At 40.3% G+C, this 19,949-nt stretch overlaps 2 protein-coding genes across 4 annotated transcripts in view; both read left to right on the plus strand.

Annotated features, from left to right (window-relative positions):
* The first annotated feature begins 209 nt into the window (after positions 1–209).
* TDRD1 (tudor domain containing 1) lies at positions 210–17,924 on the plus strand. Its single transcript, XM_069020066.1, is given in 23 exon segments — positions 210–272; positions 275–357; positions 1,624–1,742; positions 2,889–2,953; positions 3,150–3,297; positions 3,695–3,800; positions 4,123–4,162; positions 5,786–5,834; positions 7,350–7,430; positions 7,765–7,941; positions 9,093–9,200; positions 9,702–9,872; positions 10,123–10,371; positions 11,517–11,639; positions 12,553–12,663; positions 12,840–13,010; positions 13,929–14,174; positions 14,692–14,808; positions 15,027–15,137; positions 15,363–15,530; positions 15,866–16,087; positions 16,260–16,306; positions 16,913–17,924. Coding segments are annotated over 23 exon segments (2,868 nt in total). The 3' UTR covers positions 17,006–17,924.
* A 1,565-nt stretch (positions 17,925–19,489) lies between these two features.
* Positions 19,490–19,949, plus strand: part of VWA2 (von Willebrand factor A domain containing 2) — a 141,675-nt gene continuing 141,215 nt past the window's right edge. For all 3 annotated transcript variants that reach the window (XM_069020068.1, XM_069020070.1, XM_069020071.1), the window contains exon 1: positions 19,490–19,590. The gene's annotated coding sequence lies outside the window, so the exon portion shown is untranslated. The remainder of the gene's footprint in view (positions 19,591–19,949) is intronic.

A 19,949-nucleotide genomic window follows, 5' to 3' on the forward strand; every position in this document is an offset into this window, starting at 1 on the left:
TGTCTAGAGAAGTTGTGGATGCCCCATCCCTGGAAATGTTCAAGGCCAGGTTGGATGGGGCTTGGAGAACCCGGAGTAATGGAAGTCTCCTCCGGCCGCGCCTCCCTGGCCGCGAGTGCCGCGATGGCTGCACTGCCGGCTGCCAGCGGCCGAGTAGCACATGCCCCGCTCCGCCCCTAAGGAGCGGGATCCCGCCTGGGCGGGGCGGAATGAGCGGCTCGGACCCGCCAGGAGGGGCTAGAAACGTCCCTGGCCTCTGGGGGCCGCTGCTTTTTGTCTTGCCCCCGACGGTCCTCGAGTGAGCGGCGGGCGCGGCCTCCCGCGTGGGCAGCGCCGACGGCGGGGAGGCAGCCCGGGGTGAGCGCTGCTCTGAGGGGAGAGAGGGGCAGGGGGCGGCCCGGGGTGAGCGCTGCTCTGAGGGGAGAGAGGGGCAGGGGGCGGCCCGGGGTGAGCGCTGCTCTGAGGGGAGAGAGGGGCAGGGGGCGGCCCGGGGTGAGCGCTGCTCTGGGGGCAGAGAGGGGCAGGGGGCGGCCCGGGGTGAGCGCTGCTCTGGGGGCAGAGAGGGGCAGGGGGCGGCCCGGGGTGAGCGCTGCTCTGGGGGCAGAGAGGGGCAGGGGGCGGCCCGGGGTGAGCGCTGCTCTGAGGGGAGAGAGGGGCAGGGGGCGGCCCGGGGTGAGCGCTGCTCTGAGGGCAGAGAGGGGCAGGGGGCGGCCCGGGGTGAGCGCTGCTCTGAGGGGAGAGAGGGGCAGGGGGCGGCCCGGGGTGAGCGCTGCTCTGAGGGGAGAGAGGGGCAGGGGGCGGCCCGGGGTGAGCGCTGCTCTGGGGGCAGAGAGGGGCAGGGGGCGGCCCGGGGTGAGCGCTGCTCTGAGGGGAGAGAGGGGCAGGGGGTGGGTGCTTCGCTTTCCCCCGGGGAAGGAGCCGGGAGCGGCCCGGGGGTGGGCGCTTTGCTGAGGGGAGAGAGGGCCGGAGGTGGCGGGGTGGGCTGCGTGCTTGGCTGGAGGCCGTGGGGCGGGGGTGTCTAATTTTATTCTGAGTTAATTAAAATGACTTAATTTAAATAGCACCTGTTAAATTGCAGTTGTTGAAAGCACGTTTCTGGTTGAGTTGGTTTGAAGTGTCACTTCGAAGACTACTTTATTTGCAGGTTTATTTTATTTTGTTTTCTCCTATATTTTTCATTTAAAACAATTATATTGTATGTTATCATTTGGAAGATTTGGTGCTGAAAATGCATTTCAGCAGAGTCCAGGGCAATGGTTCTCCTTAGGTTCCTGGCCATGAGGAACCCAGGAGTGTAGCGTGTGCTTTTTATTACTGCAAACTTTTTTACTGAAAGTACAGTGAGGTCTTCTCCACAGAGAGACAGCGAGTTTCACATGTAGGTGGTGATGGCCACTCCTGCTTGTCAGTGTGTTCCTCTCTCCTAAAGGAATTTTTATCATTCAGTCTGTAATGCTCATTGTTGAGATCTTTAATGCAGAAAGTATTTTGCTGTGCAAACAAATGAAATAGATGGTAGAGAATTAGCCTTCCAAAATGAATGTTTAAATATATGTTCAGAACATGACCCAAAAATACTTTGTGTGCCTGCCTGAATTAATCTTTAAATCCATGCTTTTGCAGTTACCTGGCCCACAGCCACCTTTGGTCATACTCTAATGTGAGCCTTTACATGATGGCAGAACCACTTAATCTTCAACATAATGAAGTTACAGATGGAGATTTAAGCAACAGGGTCACAGGTACTGACTTACTGTTGAAAAGCTTCTAGTTTTGAGGCTGAGTTTCTGAAATATCTAATAAAAACCAGTATTTTGTAAGCATACAATACAGGGTATTTTTGACAAGTGCAGAAACAGTAGAGAAAGTTTTAACAGCAGTACAGGTGCAGTAAGAGAGACTTTGTCCAAAGATTGACAGAGGTATCTTGACTTTTTTCTTCTGTGATTGTGTATATGCTTGATTATTGATACACATCATCAGTATGAGTATGGCTTATAAATACAATTCCTAATTATCGAAACTTGTACCAGCTGAAATGCCTTAGAAACTAAAAAACCCCACCAGGATAATTGAAGTATTAGGGAGTTTGGACCAATATGTGGGAGTTTCAGTTCCTTCAGCAATATTTCTTGCCTCTTTAGTGCCTCTGTACTGTCTGATCCATGATCTCTTACTCCAAGTTGGGGAGAGGGAAAGGCTTCATTTTGGCAGATCTGAATTAGCTTTGTATACAAACATCTTGGGCCTGGAGAGTTCATGCAATTTGATTTCATGTTAGTCAAGAGTTTTAGTTCAGGCAAAGTTTACAAGATTAACTTGCTTCCAGGTGTGAGGAAAAGGCCATGTAAGCTTTATGTTGTCTCTGTGGAGACCTTGGATAGGCCTGCCAGACTGGAGCAAGCTCTGAATGGCTTGTGTAGCCTAGAACAGAAACAAATTCTTTGAAGGTGGATTAGTTTCCTAGTATGAAACTTGAAAAAACAGTTCTTAGTATATTGATATGCAGGCTAAGCTGAATGTCTTGTAAGAGTTGTTTGGTAAAGATAAAATTCGCAGGGAAGACCACAAGGTTTATAAGGCACTCAATGGAAAGTCAGAATCTCTTGTTTCAGAGTGTTTTGTTTCTCAGTACTGAGTGATAAGCGCAGAAGGTGAAACTGTTATTTTAGTAATACCACTGATTGCATTATTGAATAAATATGGCATCAGAGTGAAAACAAGTGACTTCCAGAGTGTGTCATGGTCCAGGCATCTGCATTCACTCAAAGGGGCTGGCAGAATAGTAGGAGTAGCCAAGAGCCTTGTTTCTTCCTGCAAATATTCCATAACATAGGCACGTGTTAGTGTTGTTAATCAGATCCCTTTGCAAATACTTCTGCTTCTAGGAAGTTCTATGGAAGACAAAACTGGTAGAGAGAACTGCATAGCTGCAGCTGATAAAGGAAATACTGTGAGTTATTTCACTTTATAGTTGCCCCAAGTATTCTGAGCATTTCTAGACAGCAGAAATTATCAGCATGTATTTCTCTTTCTAGAACTTTGAAGTTCTGTCTCTTTTTGTTGTCATATTTTTGTATATTAGAATATTTCTACCCTAATGGGCAGCTTTTTTACAGTAAGAATGACTTCAGGTTTTTCTTCCACAGGTGTCACATTCTAATTGGATTAATGGGAAGCCAAAGAAATTGCAATATTCCTCTAAGAGTGCTTTTTCTATTTGCTATGATAAGAGTTTCTTGAGTCTGTTAGTACCACCCCCTAAAGGGGGCACTTGCCGTCATTGTGGTCTGTTTGGTAAGTGCCTGTTGTCCTGTAGTCTGTGACATACAGTACATTTATCAGTGAAACCAGATCAGGTTTGCTCAGAAGTACCTTAAAATGGATGTATATTTTCAATTCTCAGATACAAGTATAGACTATTCAGAATATAGTTAGAGTAACAGAACTGGCAAGCAGAAGAGAGCATCTCTTTATCAAAAGTGGTGGGGTTTTTTTCCTTAAATGTAGAAGGAATTTGGATCATTGGGGCAACAATGTCTGATAGCTGTATGTGAATACAAATAGCTATTTGTATGTGCTTAGAATTGCAGGAGAGGTGTTTTGTAAAGCAATTATTTAAACAGGTGTTGTCCCTTCCAATATGTGTTTTGCTCAGACTTCTCTTTTTTATCTTTTTTGGGTTTTTTTTTAGGAAAGCTCAGATGTTCACAGTGTCTGCAAACATACTATTGCTCTGCAGATTGTCAGAAAAAAGATTGGCCAGCACATAGAGCAGTTTGTGGTCCCGTTAAACAGAAGTAAGTTTGTTGAAAGTTCTGCCAAATAATCTTCATAGAAAGACAATATCCCTCCCACTACAACATAAATGACCATGGGAAGGCACTCTTGCAGTAAAATGTGTTGCTTTTTCTTAGGCTAGTACTGCATTATCTTGTGCTTGTCATTATTACATATTACCATATTTGTAATTCTGCATTTTCTTGGATAAGGAATAAGTATTGGCAAAAATCATGTACAATGAACACAGCCTTTTATCTCTATTTGCAAGTAGATTGTATTATTAATGCTACTTGTCAGTCTTTTGTTCTTCAAATTTGACATGTTTTTCTTTGATTACAGTTTAAGTAATAGCAAAACCAAGACGGGAGTTCATCTTAAGGTATGGAATACAATTTTCACTATGTCTTGAATGGATCTGGTGTGAGTGGCAGTGTGCTTAATTTAACCTGTACAGGAAAGGGACAAGTTGCTCCTTTTAGAACAATCAGTGCTTCGAATGAAAAGTTACTGGAGAAGCATTCAGAAAAATGTTAGTTCTAGAGCTCTTAGAAGCACTATCAGACAACCCTGCTTTTGTTTGAAAAAAATATTTGTGAAAAAGTTAAAAACAAAGACATGTATGATGTTGCTAGAGAGATACTTTGGGAAGGAAACAGATGTAGTGTGTCCAATTCAGAAAACTTTTGGTGTCTTGTTTCTGTGAAAAAGCCATGAGCTGATTCTTAGAGCCTTGGAAATTTATTAGAGAAATACAGTTAATGTAGTATTATACAGTAACAGATGCAGATAAGCTGTTGTTCCTTTGCGGTAGAAGGAACTAAAGATGACTAAAGGGCTAAAGTTCTCCTTTGTAATGTTTTGAAGCCTCTCTTGATCTTACTTTGAGCCAAACATTTCTTCCAGTCTTCTTATGAACTCTTCTGCAGGAGTTGGTTTTTCTGTCCTTGTGGCTTCTTGGGATCACATTTATGAAGAGGAATAAATAGGCATACCTCCAACTAGCCTCATCTTTGCACTGTAGAACTCCTTTGTCATGTACTTCTTTGAAGTAGCTTATTCATCTGTTTAACTTTTTGAAGGAATTTCGAAAGGATTTACTCATGTCATGAGACTTCTGTTCATCCTGTTAGTTCCTGCTGTGTGTGTATTTGTGACTGTTCTAATGAAACTGATGGTGAGGGCCCTTTATACCAAATGGTTGTACAATATGAATAAAAAATTTGCAGTCACTTTATTTTCAAAGAACAGAACGTTGTTTTTTTTTTCCCTTGTTCACCTTTTGAAGCTTACGTAAGTTCTGCAGAAGTAAGAGAGCTTAGATTGCATGTTGAATGATAATTATGTGGGTTACATTAAATTATTAGACTTCTTAAAAATGGATGCCAGCAGTTAAAGCAGTAGCTATAATCTACTCTGAGGTGTTAAGGTTACGAGGAAGCAGATGGAATTAAATTCTTCTTATTTATGAGAGCATCATAAGTGGGAATTTTAGCTCAGTTGTCTTATAAAACAGGTGTGAGGAGGTGAATGTGTGAGTCTTCAGCTCTTGTTTTTCATTGATGTTCGGTATATCTCTGCATTGTTTCTTGGAGTTTGTTATTACAAGGAGCTACAGCTGAACAACTCCAGTTTAAACATAACTTATACCTGTTACAAATAGAGTAATTCAGCTTCTGGGGATTCTTGCTGTTTAACTTAATTTCCCAATTCTGTAGAAGAGAGAGCAGAAGTTAGCTGAATTGATAGCACTTCAATCCCCAACAACAGCTTTAACTTTAATATGCGAGACAATATTTCTGAAGGCCTTAATTATTTAGTCACTTAGATGGGGGGGAATAATCTGCTATCCCCTCTTGTTCTAATTATAATTATTTCCAGTCCATTAAGTGTTTCTTTGCCAATTATGGTCCAAAAGGAAAAGGATAGAAAAAATGCGTTGCTAGCTTTTTTTCCCCAGCTGATGGGAAAGCACTCTTCAGTAACTGGTGTTGATATATTACAGGAGGAAGTGAGGTTGAGTTTTGCTGTAGATGTTGTTCTTCCAGATTCTGGTAAGTGCTTGGTTGTGTGGGTAAAAAATCCCAACACAATTAAGGCTTTTTTGTTCACATCCCTCCCCAACACCTGTAAAAGGCAAGTGTTTTTTCTTTTGCCCTCCTCCCTCTTGTCATTCTCCCAATCTCTCCCTTGACTTTTGTTTTTCAATTTAATTTTATTTCACCTTTCCATAAAATGTCAGTGCATGAAATACCTTGTTAAGCTTAATAACCTTAAATTTTAGTGACATTACTTTTCCAATAGGACTGTATTAACTTCAGTGTGTTCTGGATTATCTTGTTTATTTTTCTGTTTTAATAGATGCATGAAAACTTGGTACCATTTTGTTTCTTTCTCATGCATTTTAACTCTTTAAAAATTGCAGTATCAATTTCTAGTTCCATGTAGGATTTTACCAGCTTTCATTATATTTCATACATGCTCACTAAGGACCTCAAAGAAAGAACAATCATTGGATATTTCTGTATGCAGTGGGAGAACACTACAAGCATGTTTGTATTTCCAGCTTATGAAGCCTTGGTGAGAGGCAAGACAAAGCACCAGACCCTTGAGGAGTCAGACTTAGGATTTTCAGTTGAGCTGGGTGGCTTTGATTGTCAAAGCAGATCAATGCATGCAAGGTGTACCTTTTATCATGTGGAAGATTCTATTGTTCAGATTTTCCTCTGGCTGCAGAGCAGGAGCAATGTGGTGCCAAGAGCATATTCATTTCATTGATCTGCAGCCCACAGAAACTTCGAAGGATGTGGTGGTTGATTGTTTTAGCTTGCTAAATTTATTCAGGTGCAGGAAGCTTATCTCCATGTTGTACTGTGCAGTCTGTCAGAGAATGAGTCACCTTGGTCCCATGTAAATTCAGCTGATTCAGGGTTGTGCTTATTTCACATTTGGTTGCTTCACAGCGCACTAGTGGCAAAGTGATATATAACCTTCCAACCCTTTGGAGAGAAGATCACATAAATACCACTGCATTCTTGAAGTGTTCCACACATTCATTCCAGACTTTACAAGCTACTGAAACACCTGTATTGAGGTTTTCATTTGCAAATAATGGTATTGAAAGTTTGGAATACTGCTTCATGCATCAGAAATTGAATATGTAATAGCTAAGAAACCAAGATTTACAAAGACGTCTTAACTAAATCGTTACACACTCAGTGTTGTTTATAATGAGGTGAGTTACAAATCCTTGTGTCTGAAAACCTGTAATGAATTTTTCAGCTAACAGTCTTTAATGACTGCACCTAAATGTTGATTGTTACTGCTTTGCTCATTTTATGAAGTCAAACAGTCTTGGAGCTGTGAATGTGCTCAGAAGACTCAAGAAGTTGAGCTAGTCTGAAATTATTTTTGTTTTACATTTTAAACATATTAAGTGCTGAGCAAATAAATAAACGTGTTCACCTTGTGATAGGGATATAGGTCTGGCTCAGAGGATGGTTCTGAAGTGAAACTAACTGATGGCTATTTTGTATAGTTAATCACTTATTCTTACATGTCTGTTTTAGAAGATTGCCTAAATAAGGTTCCCTTAGAAATGAAGTCGCATTTAACTCCAGGAAGTGATGCCAGAGGAGACTCTCCAAGAGGTAAGCAAGCAAATCAAACTAAACTTTTGAAATTTTAGGTCCTCCTGTGCTGCATGATACTCTAGCTGCTCACTAGCATCACCTCATACTTTAAATGGTTGGCTAATGGAGATTCCTTCAGGTTACTACTGACATTAGCTCATACCAGCTCATATTACTTTCTAATAGTATAAAATATTTGTTTAGTGATTATTATGTGAGCATTAATTTCACAGTATGACAGGAGTCTTCAAAGTCCAAAGCATCAACAAAAAGAATAAACTATTTCAGTATGTTTATATTTTCAAAGTCAACTAGCTTTTGATTGGCAATCTTTTTTCTTTTTTCTGTACAGTATCAGAAAACCATTCAAAGGGAAGTGAAAAAAAATTATCTGAGGATGAAGACTCTCCTCACTGTGTTAATTCAATTGCCAAGTTTGTCTCTTTAAGTATTGGAGATGAATTTTCTGGTGTGGTTTCCCACATTCAAAATCCAGAGACCTTTTTTTGTCAGCGGATGCAAAGTGCCCGTAAGTAATGGGTTGGAAATGGGATGTAGGATGCCTAGTATGGCATTTTTCTCTTTGGTAGGGAGTGGCTGGAGGAAGGTACTGCTGGTGTTGGAGGTTGACCTGAAATGGTCATTCCATGTAGCTGTAGTCCATGCCTCAGTCAGTTAAGAGCCATGGTGGTACAGAGGATAATTTCTGGAAGTGTTAGCTGTTAGTATCACTTACTACTCTGAAAGGTGATAATTTGTTTGAGTAGTGCAAAGCAGAAAAAAGATATAGCTTGGATTTTAGCAGTCTGAAGTCAATTTGTATCACAAATACTTAATGTTAAATATGTTCACTCGGGTGTTCCAGAAATGCATTTGAGTTTGTAATGACTTTGTTTATTTCTATATACCTCATTATTCCCCGTAACTGTTTAACAAGCGTTTTCTTAAGGACTGTGCATGGACGGAACTTCTTGTTTCACAGCATGGGGAAAATCTGTGAGTATGAGAAAGTCAGTGCCCAAACCCTGCTTTGGTGTTTTCTGATAGAGGAAAACGTGACTCTCTAGTGGGTCAGAGCATGAGTCTGCAGGGACTTCACATGTATCTTCCACAGTGCCCATAAACACGTGTCTGGGGGAGAATAAAGAGCAGAGTACGTTGTGAGATCTCTCATCCTCCCAGTGCTGTCTCAGCCAGCAGGTTTTCTTCAGCTAAAAGAGTTTTGGCAACTGGAGGTGATCTGGTGTATCTCCTACAGTAGGCTTTTCTTCTGTGTCCATGTGCAGCCTTTTAATTCTGGGTAATCAATAGCAAAGCGTGTCCTTTGGGAAGGAGTGACCTACCTCATCATCTGCCTGTTGTTGGAAGGGCTGTCTGTCTTCCTTGGTTTCTTCTTGGCATGCCTCTACTAGCTTGGTTTCAGTTTCCACTGGCTTCAGTTTTGTCCCTTCGCTGAAAAAGTCCATCACTGGTGTCCCTGTCTGTTCAGTGCTGTGATTCCTCAGACACACACGAGGACTCTCTTTGATGCTACTGATTGAAGAGCCCTAGTCTGATCAATGTCAAACATTTGAAATAATCTCCATTTGACTACAAGATGTCTTCCAGGCTTTGAGCTTAATTATTTTGTGATAACTGCAAGACAGGCTGTGTTCCAAAACCTATGTATTTTAACATCAGGTCAACTTACTGAGCTTGAAGTGTCTCTTAATGAATACTGTAAACAGTTTCCCAGTAGTCCATCTTTCCGTCCTGCTGCTGGCAATGCGTGCTGTGCCCAGTTCACAGGTAAATACAGAGTGAAAGTACTAAGCTGTGTCACTTAAATGTATTACCAGAAAGATATATGTTGTACTTAGGTTTAGAAATGTTTCATATAGAGTTCACCGCTGGTTTTTAGCTGTGGATAATGCTTGATAGTGATTTAAAAAATTATATCTATAAAATACCAATTTTAAAATGTCCCTTTATTGAGCAAACTCTTAACACTGGATTCAGATTATTTAGAATAGCTTTTTAACAGATCATGGAGAAATTTGGGGTATGTTGCTAAGTACTGTTTCTCCAGGGTTGGAAATAAGTATATCTTTGAAATTTTAGGCCCCAAAAAAAGCAGAGAAGAAATGGGGTTATATGGAATGATGCTGCTCTGATAGACTGCTTCTCGAAATGCTACTTAGCCAACACCTGGTAGTCCTGAACTGTATGGAAATGGATATATTTTTATATTGGTCTGTCAAAAAAACCCCATTCTGTTCTCAGATGTTACATCTGTATCTTCCTTTCTAGAAGACAACCTTTGGTATCGTGCTGCTGTTAGAGCTTATGCTTCTGAAGACACTGTTTTGGTAGACTATATGGATTATGGTAATTCTGACTCTCTTCCACTGGCCAGACTTCGTCCTATTATTCCAAGCTTAATGGACTTGCCAGCTCAAGCCATAAGATGTAGCCTGGCAGGTATGAAGTAAATGATAAGCAGTTTCAAACTAGATAGGGGGAAAACAAGTGGTACTAAATAACCATCACATTGAAACATGGGGAAGGATGGAGGTAATGGTAGGCATTATTTCCAGAATTCTTAACTGTCATGGCACATTTACAAAATGTGACAAATCCTTCATAATGTACTCGCAGTTATTGTACCTTTGCACACATTGGTGAGACTGGGTCTGACCTCAGAACCTTTCCCTCCTGTGTGACTTTCTAGGTGTAAAGCCACCGTTAGGAACATGGACCTCAGAAGTTATTTCTTACATGAAAAAACTGGTGAAAGACAAAGTGTTGACAGTAAAAGTAGTGAATAAAGAGAGTTCTAGATCTGTGGTGGAGCTTACAGATGCATCAGTTACTCCAGTAGTGAATATATCGAGCCTTCTCATCAAGGAAGGCTGTGCAGCTGAGGAACTGAGGATGGCTTTACCAGCAGCCAGAGTGAGTGATGTTGAGCAAGCCAATGGTGAGTATGAACACATCTTGCTGCACTGGCATTATTTAACCTCCTGCTAGAGTAGATACAGAGAATGCAAGCTCTTAACTGGTAAGAGCTTTTCAGACTGGCTCATCAAGTCTAGCCTTCACAAATCTGAAGTTTAGCCATGGCAACTTAGTAAAGAAATTGTGTGTCTGTATGTGTTTGTGTCCAGGTGTGCACACTTAACAAAGCTGTAATTGCCTGCTTTTGGAAGTTGGTACTTACTCTGGTTAGAAGTTCTTACAGTTTCCAGTTGAAGTAGGATATGACTAATTATCACCTGCCTGTTCTTATGCCCTTGTCCATTAGTGCAAATAGTATTTCCTCTGTTTTCATCTTCATTTTCCTTGTCTTGGGGTGACTTTGTGATGTGTATCCCATATCGCTGCCCTATGCCCAGAAGTTAATTCTTGTGCCTTTCTATGCCTTTAAACTGAGCCTGAGAGGGGGAAGGAAAACTGAGCAAAACTTTCTCAAAGCAGTTTGCAGCTTGTTCAAGGTCACATAGAGACCTTGCACTTTGTTGGTTTCTTGGTTACCTCTCCCCTTTTTTAAATTTCCCTCACTGAGCGGGAGCTGCTGAATGCAGGTTTTAAACAGTGTGTTCTCCAGTGTGCCATGATTTAGTGTTCCCATGATCTGTTCTACAACATGGTCTATGTTCCCATGATCTATTCTACAAGCTTCTGTCAGGTACTTGAGCATAATATACAGTGCAAATTTCTGCAACCAGTTTTTCTAGTAATCTTTTTTGTTCTTCCTCCTTAGATTGTTTCCAGTAGTTTTGGTGACAGATGTTTCCCTTTTCTATGCTCCCTGCCCTGTTTCCAGGGACCAAGGTTCCCCAGTATCCCTCTTGCTCAGGCTGTTGCCACCTAGTCATTACCTCTTTGTGTGATTACTCTTCCCTGTTACCTGTGGCTTATTCTCTTTGGTAGTGAAGAAATACATTAAACAACTGGCATATTTCTCTTACGTGGTTTTACTCTGCAAGGAGGCTCTCGCTCGTTGTCTGTTGGACAATTTACAACAAGAAATTTGAGGACATGAATGAGCATTCAGGATGGGTTTTTTTCCTGTAAAAGTTACTTAATTTCTTTTCATTCTCTGCTTTTCTCTATCCTCTCTAGAGGACACAGCGAACAAAAGAATGTGCCAGTGGGTTAAGTTAACTCTTAATCAAATGCTTAGTGTCATAGTGTGTACAGTGTACAATCCTGGAGAATTCTACTGTCAGATTTCAAACAGCCATGGTAAGTTTATTCAGCTTTATTCTTTCTGATCGTTTCTTTGCTTTCTGATTTGTCATCTATTGTAGTTCTAATGAATTACTATATCAAGTAAGCTTATAGCACAAAGGCTTCTCTCTGAGGTTTTTATCTAAGAATACAAGTGGAGTGACAAATTGGATCATGGTATTGAAATCTGAAAATGTTGAAGATAAGCAGTAGAGGAAAGTGGAAGAGTTACCATAACCTAGCCAAAGGATATCTTACAATTTTTTTCTCTGGATGAGTGGCCAGGCATTGGAATAAGTTGCCCAGGAAGGTGGTAGAGTCATTGTCTCTGGAAGTGTTCAAGAAGTGTCTGCATGTGGCGCTTGGGGATATGGTTTAGGGGTCGTGATGCTGGTGCTGGGTTGATGGTTGGACTAGATGATCTTGAAGGTCTCTTCCAGCCTTCCATGATTCAGTGATTCTGTTAATAAAAGCAAATAAGTGTCATGTTCCCTGTGCCAAGACAACAATTACTGGAGCTCTCTTCTAGAACTCTCTTGGAATTTATAAAAATTTAAAAAGATACAATTATTGTAACATGAAAGTGAGAAAACACAGCCATTGAGATGTGACTTCCTATTGGATTAGTTAAAAAGTAATCTTGTTTCTCTACCAGAAGTCTGTATAAAGACTTCTGATAGCCACTGGCTTTTTAAATGCTAGAAAAAGAATGTGACAAAATTCAGTGGCTGAAGTGGGAGCCAAAGGCATTCAAACAAAAAATATGGGGCAGCTCTTAAAAAGCGAGGGATGTTTGTTCCTTGACTTATGTAGTCAAGGAATATATTTGAAGGTGTACAAGTAAACTGCACAGTGAAAAGTATTGATACAAGTTCAAGTCAGCTTATTTTGTTGATCTCATCTTTGTTTTTTTCTTTCTAATTTTCAGAGTTACTTGCTCTAAACTCACTTAACAAATCATTGTCTGAATACTGTCAGAAAACTCCACCAGATGTTTTTGAACCTAAGAATGGAGACCCTTGCTGTGCTTTTTACTCTGGCAAGTAACAGACTAAAATAGTTTTGTTTTTATAGGGTGAACATGAAAAATTAGCTGATAGTTTGCATTGGCAGAGAACAGCAAAGAATTCTATTTATTTATTACAAAATGAAAGCTGGTAGACTTACCAAATGTGTGAAGTAATATTAATTTTTTTTAAATTTTTTTCGAATTAGAGGATGGTAACTGGTACCGTGCTGTGGTGCAAAATGTCACTTTAAATGGAACTGTTCAAGTGAGCTTTGTGGACTATGGAAATACTGAGGAAGTACCACTGGATAATATCCGACAGATCTCATCCTCATTCCTAGAACTTCCATTTCAAGCAATTAAATGCTGGCTCTCAGGTGAATCTTCTTACAAATTCTTTCTCTTACAAGAGCTCTTGCATTTAGAGACTTGCTGCTTTGGGGGAAGGTGGTGATGATAGGGAATAGTGTGCCGAACTCTTGTTCTTTTGGGTTGGTTTCTTTGTTTCTCTTTTCAGCTCCTGCCAGTTCTCTGAGTGATCTGCATGGACTTTGCTTACTGCTTTACTGGTCAAAGGGAACTTGTTTAGTTCTGCTTCATCTGTAGTTCTTACTGGCTTTTGGTTGTTGCCTTGCTAGGAGTAAATGTGCTTTTGTGCAACTTTATTTCTCAAAATTTTTGCAGGCAAAGGAGCTAATCTGTTTTAATGAAGAAAGTTGGCCTTTCAGTTCTCTTTCATTTGACTCCTGAAGAGTTTGGCACTGTACTGCTGTTTCTCAATGTTCTGCAAAGTCCTTTTCCACACCATTCAAAATTCTGCAGAATTTTTCTTTCTTTCTGATGTAGTGTACTTGGTTTAAAAATGAAAAATGTGGAAACAGGAAAAAGCTCAAAACCACACTTCATTGAAGTGTCTTTTGCAGTTCCCCCACCTACCCACCCTTAAAACACTGAGGTTTTTTTCTGCTCCTTTGATAAAAAGGCATTGTTATACTGATCCAACGACGGTCTTAATAGTAATGTTTGTGCTAAGGCAAAGGATTTACTTGGATGAAATGTAAAATATAGAAGGAAAAATTTGGGAGTCTGAGGAAATGTGGTCATTTAGAAAAAAGGAGGAAGAGCAGTTAACAGGATGAAGGACAATGTATTTCCCTAGGGTAGTAAAAGTAGCCTTGATATTTCAGGGTGTGCTTTAAAAAAATGTTTTTAAAGTATTTTTTAAGGAAATTATAATGTTGAGGAAAGTCAGTATTAATGAATGGAGATATTTTAACAGTTATTTTACTTCCTAGGTATAAAGCCTGGAAATAGCAAATGGAATCCAGAAGCTACAACCAGATTTCGTAGGTACACTTCAGGGTTAGAGCTTCAAGCCACAGTAACTTCCCTTTCTGAAGATGGGGCAGGTGTAGTGCTTACTGACAATTCCACAGATTGTCCAAAAATGATCAATGAAATACTAACTTCAGAAAAATTGGCTGTAAAGGAAGTTCTGCAGGATAAAAACAACTTTCCAAAAAACTCTATTGACCAAAAAGGTAATTAAAGGAATGTTAACTTTTAGATTTAACTAGAGTTTTTAGTATTCCAGCCTTAAACTGTTATTTTCTTGTTTAACTGTAATTAATATCCATGCACAGTTTTGGTTGCATTGTCAGTTGTTGCAGTTGAGCACCAGCTGCCCTGCAGGTGGCATTACAGACAAAAAGAGAAAGATAAAAATAGCTGTGTTCATCTTAAATTAATGCTGTTTGTGAGAATTAGAGAAGTTTTCTATGACTGAAACTTTTCTCATGTTTGCTTTTCAAGATCTCATTTTTTCTGAGATTTTTTTTTACTTTAGCTGCTTTTGTATGCAAACAGATTATGAACAGCAAAGTAAGCATCAATTATCTTGGTTTAGATTTGTCTTCCTGAAGGGAAGACATGTAGTTGTGTCTGAAATTCAAGAAGTTATTATAAATATAAAATAAAATAACAGTTCCTTAAAATATATATATATATGCATGCTTGGGGGACAGTGATAACACTGCATTTTCTTACAATTTCTGTTAGCAACCTCACTTGGGCACTGGAAGTCAATTGAATTGTCTGTAGATGAAACCATGTCTGTCTGGGTAACAGAAGTTGTAAGCCCAGACTTGTTCTATGCTATACCAGTCCAAAATAGAGGTAAGAAAAAGTGTTCATTGTTCCTAATACCAGTAAGAAGTCACTGTTGCAAGCTAGTTAATAAAGTGAATGTGTATAGTGAACTGAACTGTGTAGAAATGTATCTTGGACAGTAGGAAAATACTGTCAAAGGTGGGAGCAGGAGGGGCTTAAAACTTAAGTATGCCCTTCATTATACCTGAATGTGATTAGTTAGTGAATCTGGGTATTTTCTGTAGGTCAAAAGAAGCTCTTTAAGGAGCTGACTTCACTGGAAGACTATTGTAGATCTTGTAACAAACAGCCCTTCCAGCCAAAACTGGGTGAAGCCTGTTGTGCTCAATTTTCAGGTGAGACAGTCATTTTCCTTCCATTTCTTTGGCCAGTGTAAAACACAGCTTTCGTTTTTGCTTTAGACAAAGGAAAAACACCAACTTGAAAGTGCTTATGGATCTCTTAATTGTGCTTCTTGTCAGTTGGCCTTTTATATATCCACCACAGTTTCTTGTTTTCAGGATGAACTGTGTTTATGAGGGATTCTTCACATATGACCGTTCTTGTCCCAATCTTTACAGGTAATGGCAATTGGTACAGAGCTGTTGTTCTGGAAGCTTCTCAGTCTGCAGTGAAAGTACTGTATGGAGACTATGGAAACACAGAAACTTTACCTCTTTCAAAGGTGCTGCCAATCACTGATTCCTATTTAAAGCTGCCTTTTCAGACAATTACATGTTCACTTGCAGGTAAAAAAAACCTCCCCAAAATAAACAAAAAAACCCTGACTGATTTTCTTGAACATTATAAATTTGTACCTGTTCTGGTGGTAATGTTCATTGCTTAATACTGGTAAACTAGTAAACAACATGTTGATCTTCTGAAACAATACATTGGTAAACATGGCAAAAGCTAGTTTAGAAAACATGGTTTTAATTGATTATCTCTAGAATTTAAGCTATTTATATTAGGAAAATTTAGCATCATGTTTTCCAAAACACGTATGTACAATTCAAGTTATATCTTAAAGGAATTATTTATATAACAAACTTGATTTTCCTTTTTTTTTTTTTTTTTTTTGCAGGAATAGAGAAAGCTGAGTGGTCCCCATTAGTGCTTGATAAGTTGAAAAAACTACTATTGAAGCAATGTGTCACAATTACAGTGAAAGGGATTAATGGAAATGTTAATTTAGTAACAGTGGAGAAACATTTTGACAATGGTTCTTTGAATATAGCTGACAAACTTCTAAAGGAGGGTTTGGTCAAACCCTGCAGTGCTGAAAACTTGCATAGTGAACATCAAGGTACATACTTTGGTTTAATTACTTCAGTTTGCTTATTCTGAAGAACCTGTAAGCACATGGGGTGGCGAAATGACTTTTCCTTCTAAAAATCCTGGACAATGCCACGTGTCACCCCTCAAATTAGGGAAGTTGTGTACCTGTGTGTTTTGCTCATTTACTTTGGTTTTTGTAGGTAATGGAGGCGAGACCAGCTGCTGCTGCACGGAATTAAAAGTGCAAGTAAGATTCAGTCCAAGCAATACTTTCTTTCTTATGTTTCCAGAATTCAAAAGAAACCATGTGTAGGAAGCAAATTGGGAGTAGGGGGATAACAACTAACTGAAACATGGAAGTTGTGTGAAATACATCCTGACACTTTTTCTCAGTTTTTTTTAATATATGGTAATAATTAGGGCACCCTGAAGCTGAGGTGAGGATAGTGTATCGAGCACACAGACTTCATTAGTCTGTACATTGCCCCACAGACAGCCCTTACTTCATTTTTTTGGAGTGTGAAGTTTCAGGAGTGCTACTTTTCTCTGTTGTCTAATTTAAGATCCTGATTTCAGTCCTAATTTGAGTATTTAATCAATTAGGTTTGAGGAAGCTGCTTCAGGAAAAAGAAAAAGGAGGGGAGGGACACATACCTGGACAAGGGGAAGTCAGCTACAATTCTGCTAGCTTTTTCCCCCTCCAGAAGATTTTACAACCCAAAGGAAATATATATTTATTGAATTAATATGGTACTTAGCTGAGTTTGTCATGTTAGGATCTACCCTGATCTGAAATCAGCAATTAAAAAAAAGTAAAATTATCTATTTCTATTTCTTTCTGCTTATTCCACAGCTTGAAAAGCATAAACAAGTCCTACTCTTCCTTCTAAACAAGTTTGGGAATCCAGATGGATTCACTGAAATGAAAAACCTGTTAAAACACTAAGTCTCTGACATGCACCATTTCATTTGCATGTCCACCAAGTTGCTCCCCTTCCTTTTTTAGAAGATGAAGAGCTTCAGCTTAAAAAATGAGGGTCACTTAGTAGAAATTCTGCTGTTTAAGTACCTGCATGTATCTGTATGCTTGGATTGTTACTGTGACACAAGTATGTAACTTAGTGGGTTGTAAAGCTGCAAGCTAAATTTTCTGTTCTGTTCTTGTTTTATGCCACCGTGTGCTGCTAAACTTTTTGCTTTTATTTTCCTGTTGAATGCACACAAGTTTATGGAATGGCCATTACATTGAGTCTGTTCTGCAGACTTGCATTTGAAATGATTGTAAGGCTCACTTAACTTGGTACCATTAATATGACTTGGAAAACTGTATCTTTTTTTGATTACTAGCCTTTCAACCTAATTTCTGGTCTGAAGTTAGACCGAGATTTGTTCTTCATAAACTTGATTTCAGTTTCATTAAAGGTTGAATGTTGGCTTGGACTGCCTAAAGGTAATTTTCTCTAAAATCAGTAAACACTTTAAGGTGCAGCTCATTTTTTGTGCTTATGCCATATACTATGCATCTGTGAATATTATTTTGAAGCTAATTGTATTGAAGCTGTTTTGTGTGTAGCTACGTCATCAGGATTTCTACCCCATCCAGTTTTCACATCATAATAGAAAATTGACATTCTGGCATATGGCAAAAATACTGAATCAAATTATCAGATTTTCAGTATTTCTTCAGTTGAATACCTAGTTATCATTTCTGACTAATTCAGGAATGTCAGATTATTATTTGTGGAACACAGTAGACATTTGCTGATTGAAACCGCAGGGTCAGCCTTTTTGTCCACTTATATATACTTCAAGTTTGGGCTTTTGCAGATTGGGAGAATCTTGAGATTAAAATTGTTGCAAAGTACTTTCCTTTGACTTAATGTTTTATTACACTCAAATTGCCTCAGATTTTTTTTCCTGCCTCTTAGTTTTTGTTGCATCATCTTCTTGCAGTTACTAAGATGAATGCTTGCACTTGGGTTTTTAGAGTTCTGTTCATGCCCCTGGTTCTGAACCAAGATTGTGGCTGTGTCAGGTGTCCTTTGGCTCCCTGGGATGAGAGTGACTTGCACAAGCATTTGCCCACATGCAAAGCACCTCACTGATGGTTTAGTCCTCCCACACCTTTTGTTCACTTGTCCACGTCCTCCCTCTGCTAGGAGGGAGCATTTCAGAAGCTGAGTTTCCAGTAGCCAAAAGCAGCTGCTTTGTCTGCATTTCATAAGCAGGAGAAAGAACAAGTGAAGGTTCACTTTTCCTCCTTGGGTAAAATAAAAACTGAAAAGTAGTGGTTGGTGTTTCCCATGGAGTTGTCTGTATGGTGTGGAATAAAGGCACCTGGCAGTAATGGGAGATGTAAGAGAGTTCTTGTGGTTCAGATACCAAGTTCACCCCTTCTTTTCAGGAGCATTGGTGTAGGAACAAATCAAGCAAGAAGTGTGGAAACCCAATGGAGTTACTCATGTCGTCTTGGGTTCCTCTTGCGTAGTTTTTTTTCCTGCTAGTTTTAATCTCTAATTGAAATCTTCTCTTGATGTGATGAACTGTCATGTATGGATTTTATTTATGTAAATGCCTGTATGGCTATCTCTGAACAAAGAATATTATATGAAACAATAACTTAGACAATAACATCTGTGCTCTTGGAAATAAAATTTCTTTGTTCCCTTCTAGACAAGAATAACAACAGTGAACTGGAAGTCTAGAATAACATAGCACTTTTGAAAGGGAAGTAGTGTGAAATCAATACCTAGCACTGCAAAACAACAGGGCTTTTTTTCTCCTTACAAGATAATTTTCATTTATGAATCAGTGTTGCAGGACCTAGAATATACATTGCTCATTGGGTTTGACTGAAATTATTTATTATTTAGCACTTGGTGTGTTCCTAACTCCACATACTCTGAGGTAGACACAAGGGCATGTTTTGTCTGTGCAATTTGAAAATTACTGATCTGTGTTTAGGTTTTGTGTGGGAAGAGGTGTGCAAGCTCTTCTTTGACTAAAGGAGCTGAGTTTTGTGCAACTACCCGTACTGGCACAGAATAATAATAACATAATAGCGTAATAACAAAACATAATTTTTGAGACGGGCCCCTTACATCATTCATCCAGGTGTGGTAGGTGTGAATATGGTACTTCTGCTCACAGGTCAAGCATGGTTTTCTGTGGAAAAGCAAGCATTAGGAAAAACGTTCTCGAAAAAATTGGATCCTGCATGAAGCTACTTCAGTGCTGCTGTGAGGCAGTGTGACTGGGGCTGTACTTGTGCTCTGTGCTGCTGCCGGGGCTGCTGGCTGTGCTCCAGGGCTGCTGACATTCTCGGCTTTACAGAGTCTATTGGAGGAGCAGACACCAATGTTCCTCCTAAGACTAACCTACAGCAATGTGGGTGTTCCTGGTGTTGTTTCCCCACCCCCAGGATGTGGAGGAGAGGCTGTCCCAGCTGAACATGGTGTAAATCTAGGTGGGAAAAAGCTGCTCATTACCCCCGCAGGTGCACAAGGGCCGTGCAGAGTCTGCCGAGAAAAGGTAAAGTGAGACTTGGAGTGCTTTTTTTCCCCCCCCTTTTTAATTGAGAACATCTTAAACGTCCGGCTGGGAGGGTAGAGGCCGTGTGGGGCTCAGAAGTGCTGGGGGTGTGCTTGCTCAGCGGAGCCGGGCATGCAGCAGCCTTCGAGGGCAGGCCCCTCCCGGCTCCTCCTCCGGCTGCCCCGGGCCGCTGCCTCCCCAGCCAGTGTGGAGCAGGACGGGGAGGCGATGGAGCCCAGCAGAGCCTTCCCGGGGTGGGCTGGGGCTGGTCCCCGGCTGCCGGGCGGTGCCGGAGGGGACACCTTGCTGTCCCCTCTGTGGGGTGCGCGGGGCAGCGGAGATGCGGCAGCCGGCTCAGA

This window comes from Aphelocoma coerulescens, chromosome 6, assembly GCF_041296385.1.
Source record: "Aphelocoma coerulescens isolate FSJ_1873_10779 chromosome 6, UR_Acoe_1.0, whole genome shotgun sequence".
Classification (NCBI taxonomy): Eukaryota; Metazoa; Chordata; class Aves; order Passeriformes; family Corvidae; genus Aphelocoma; species Aphelocoma coerulescens.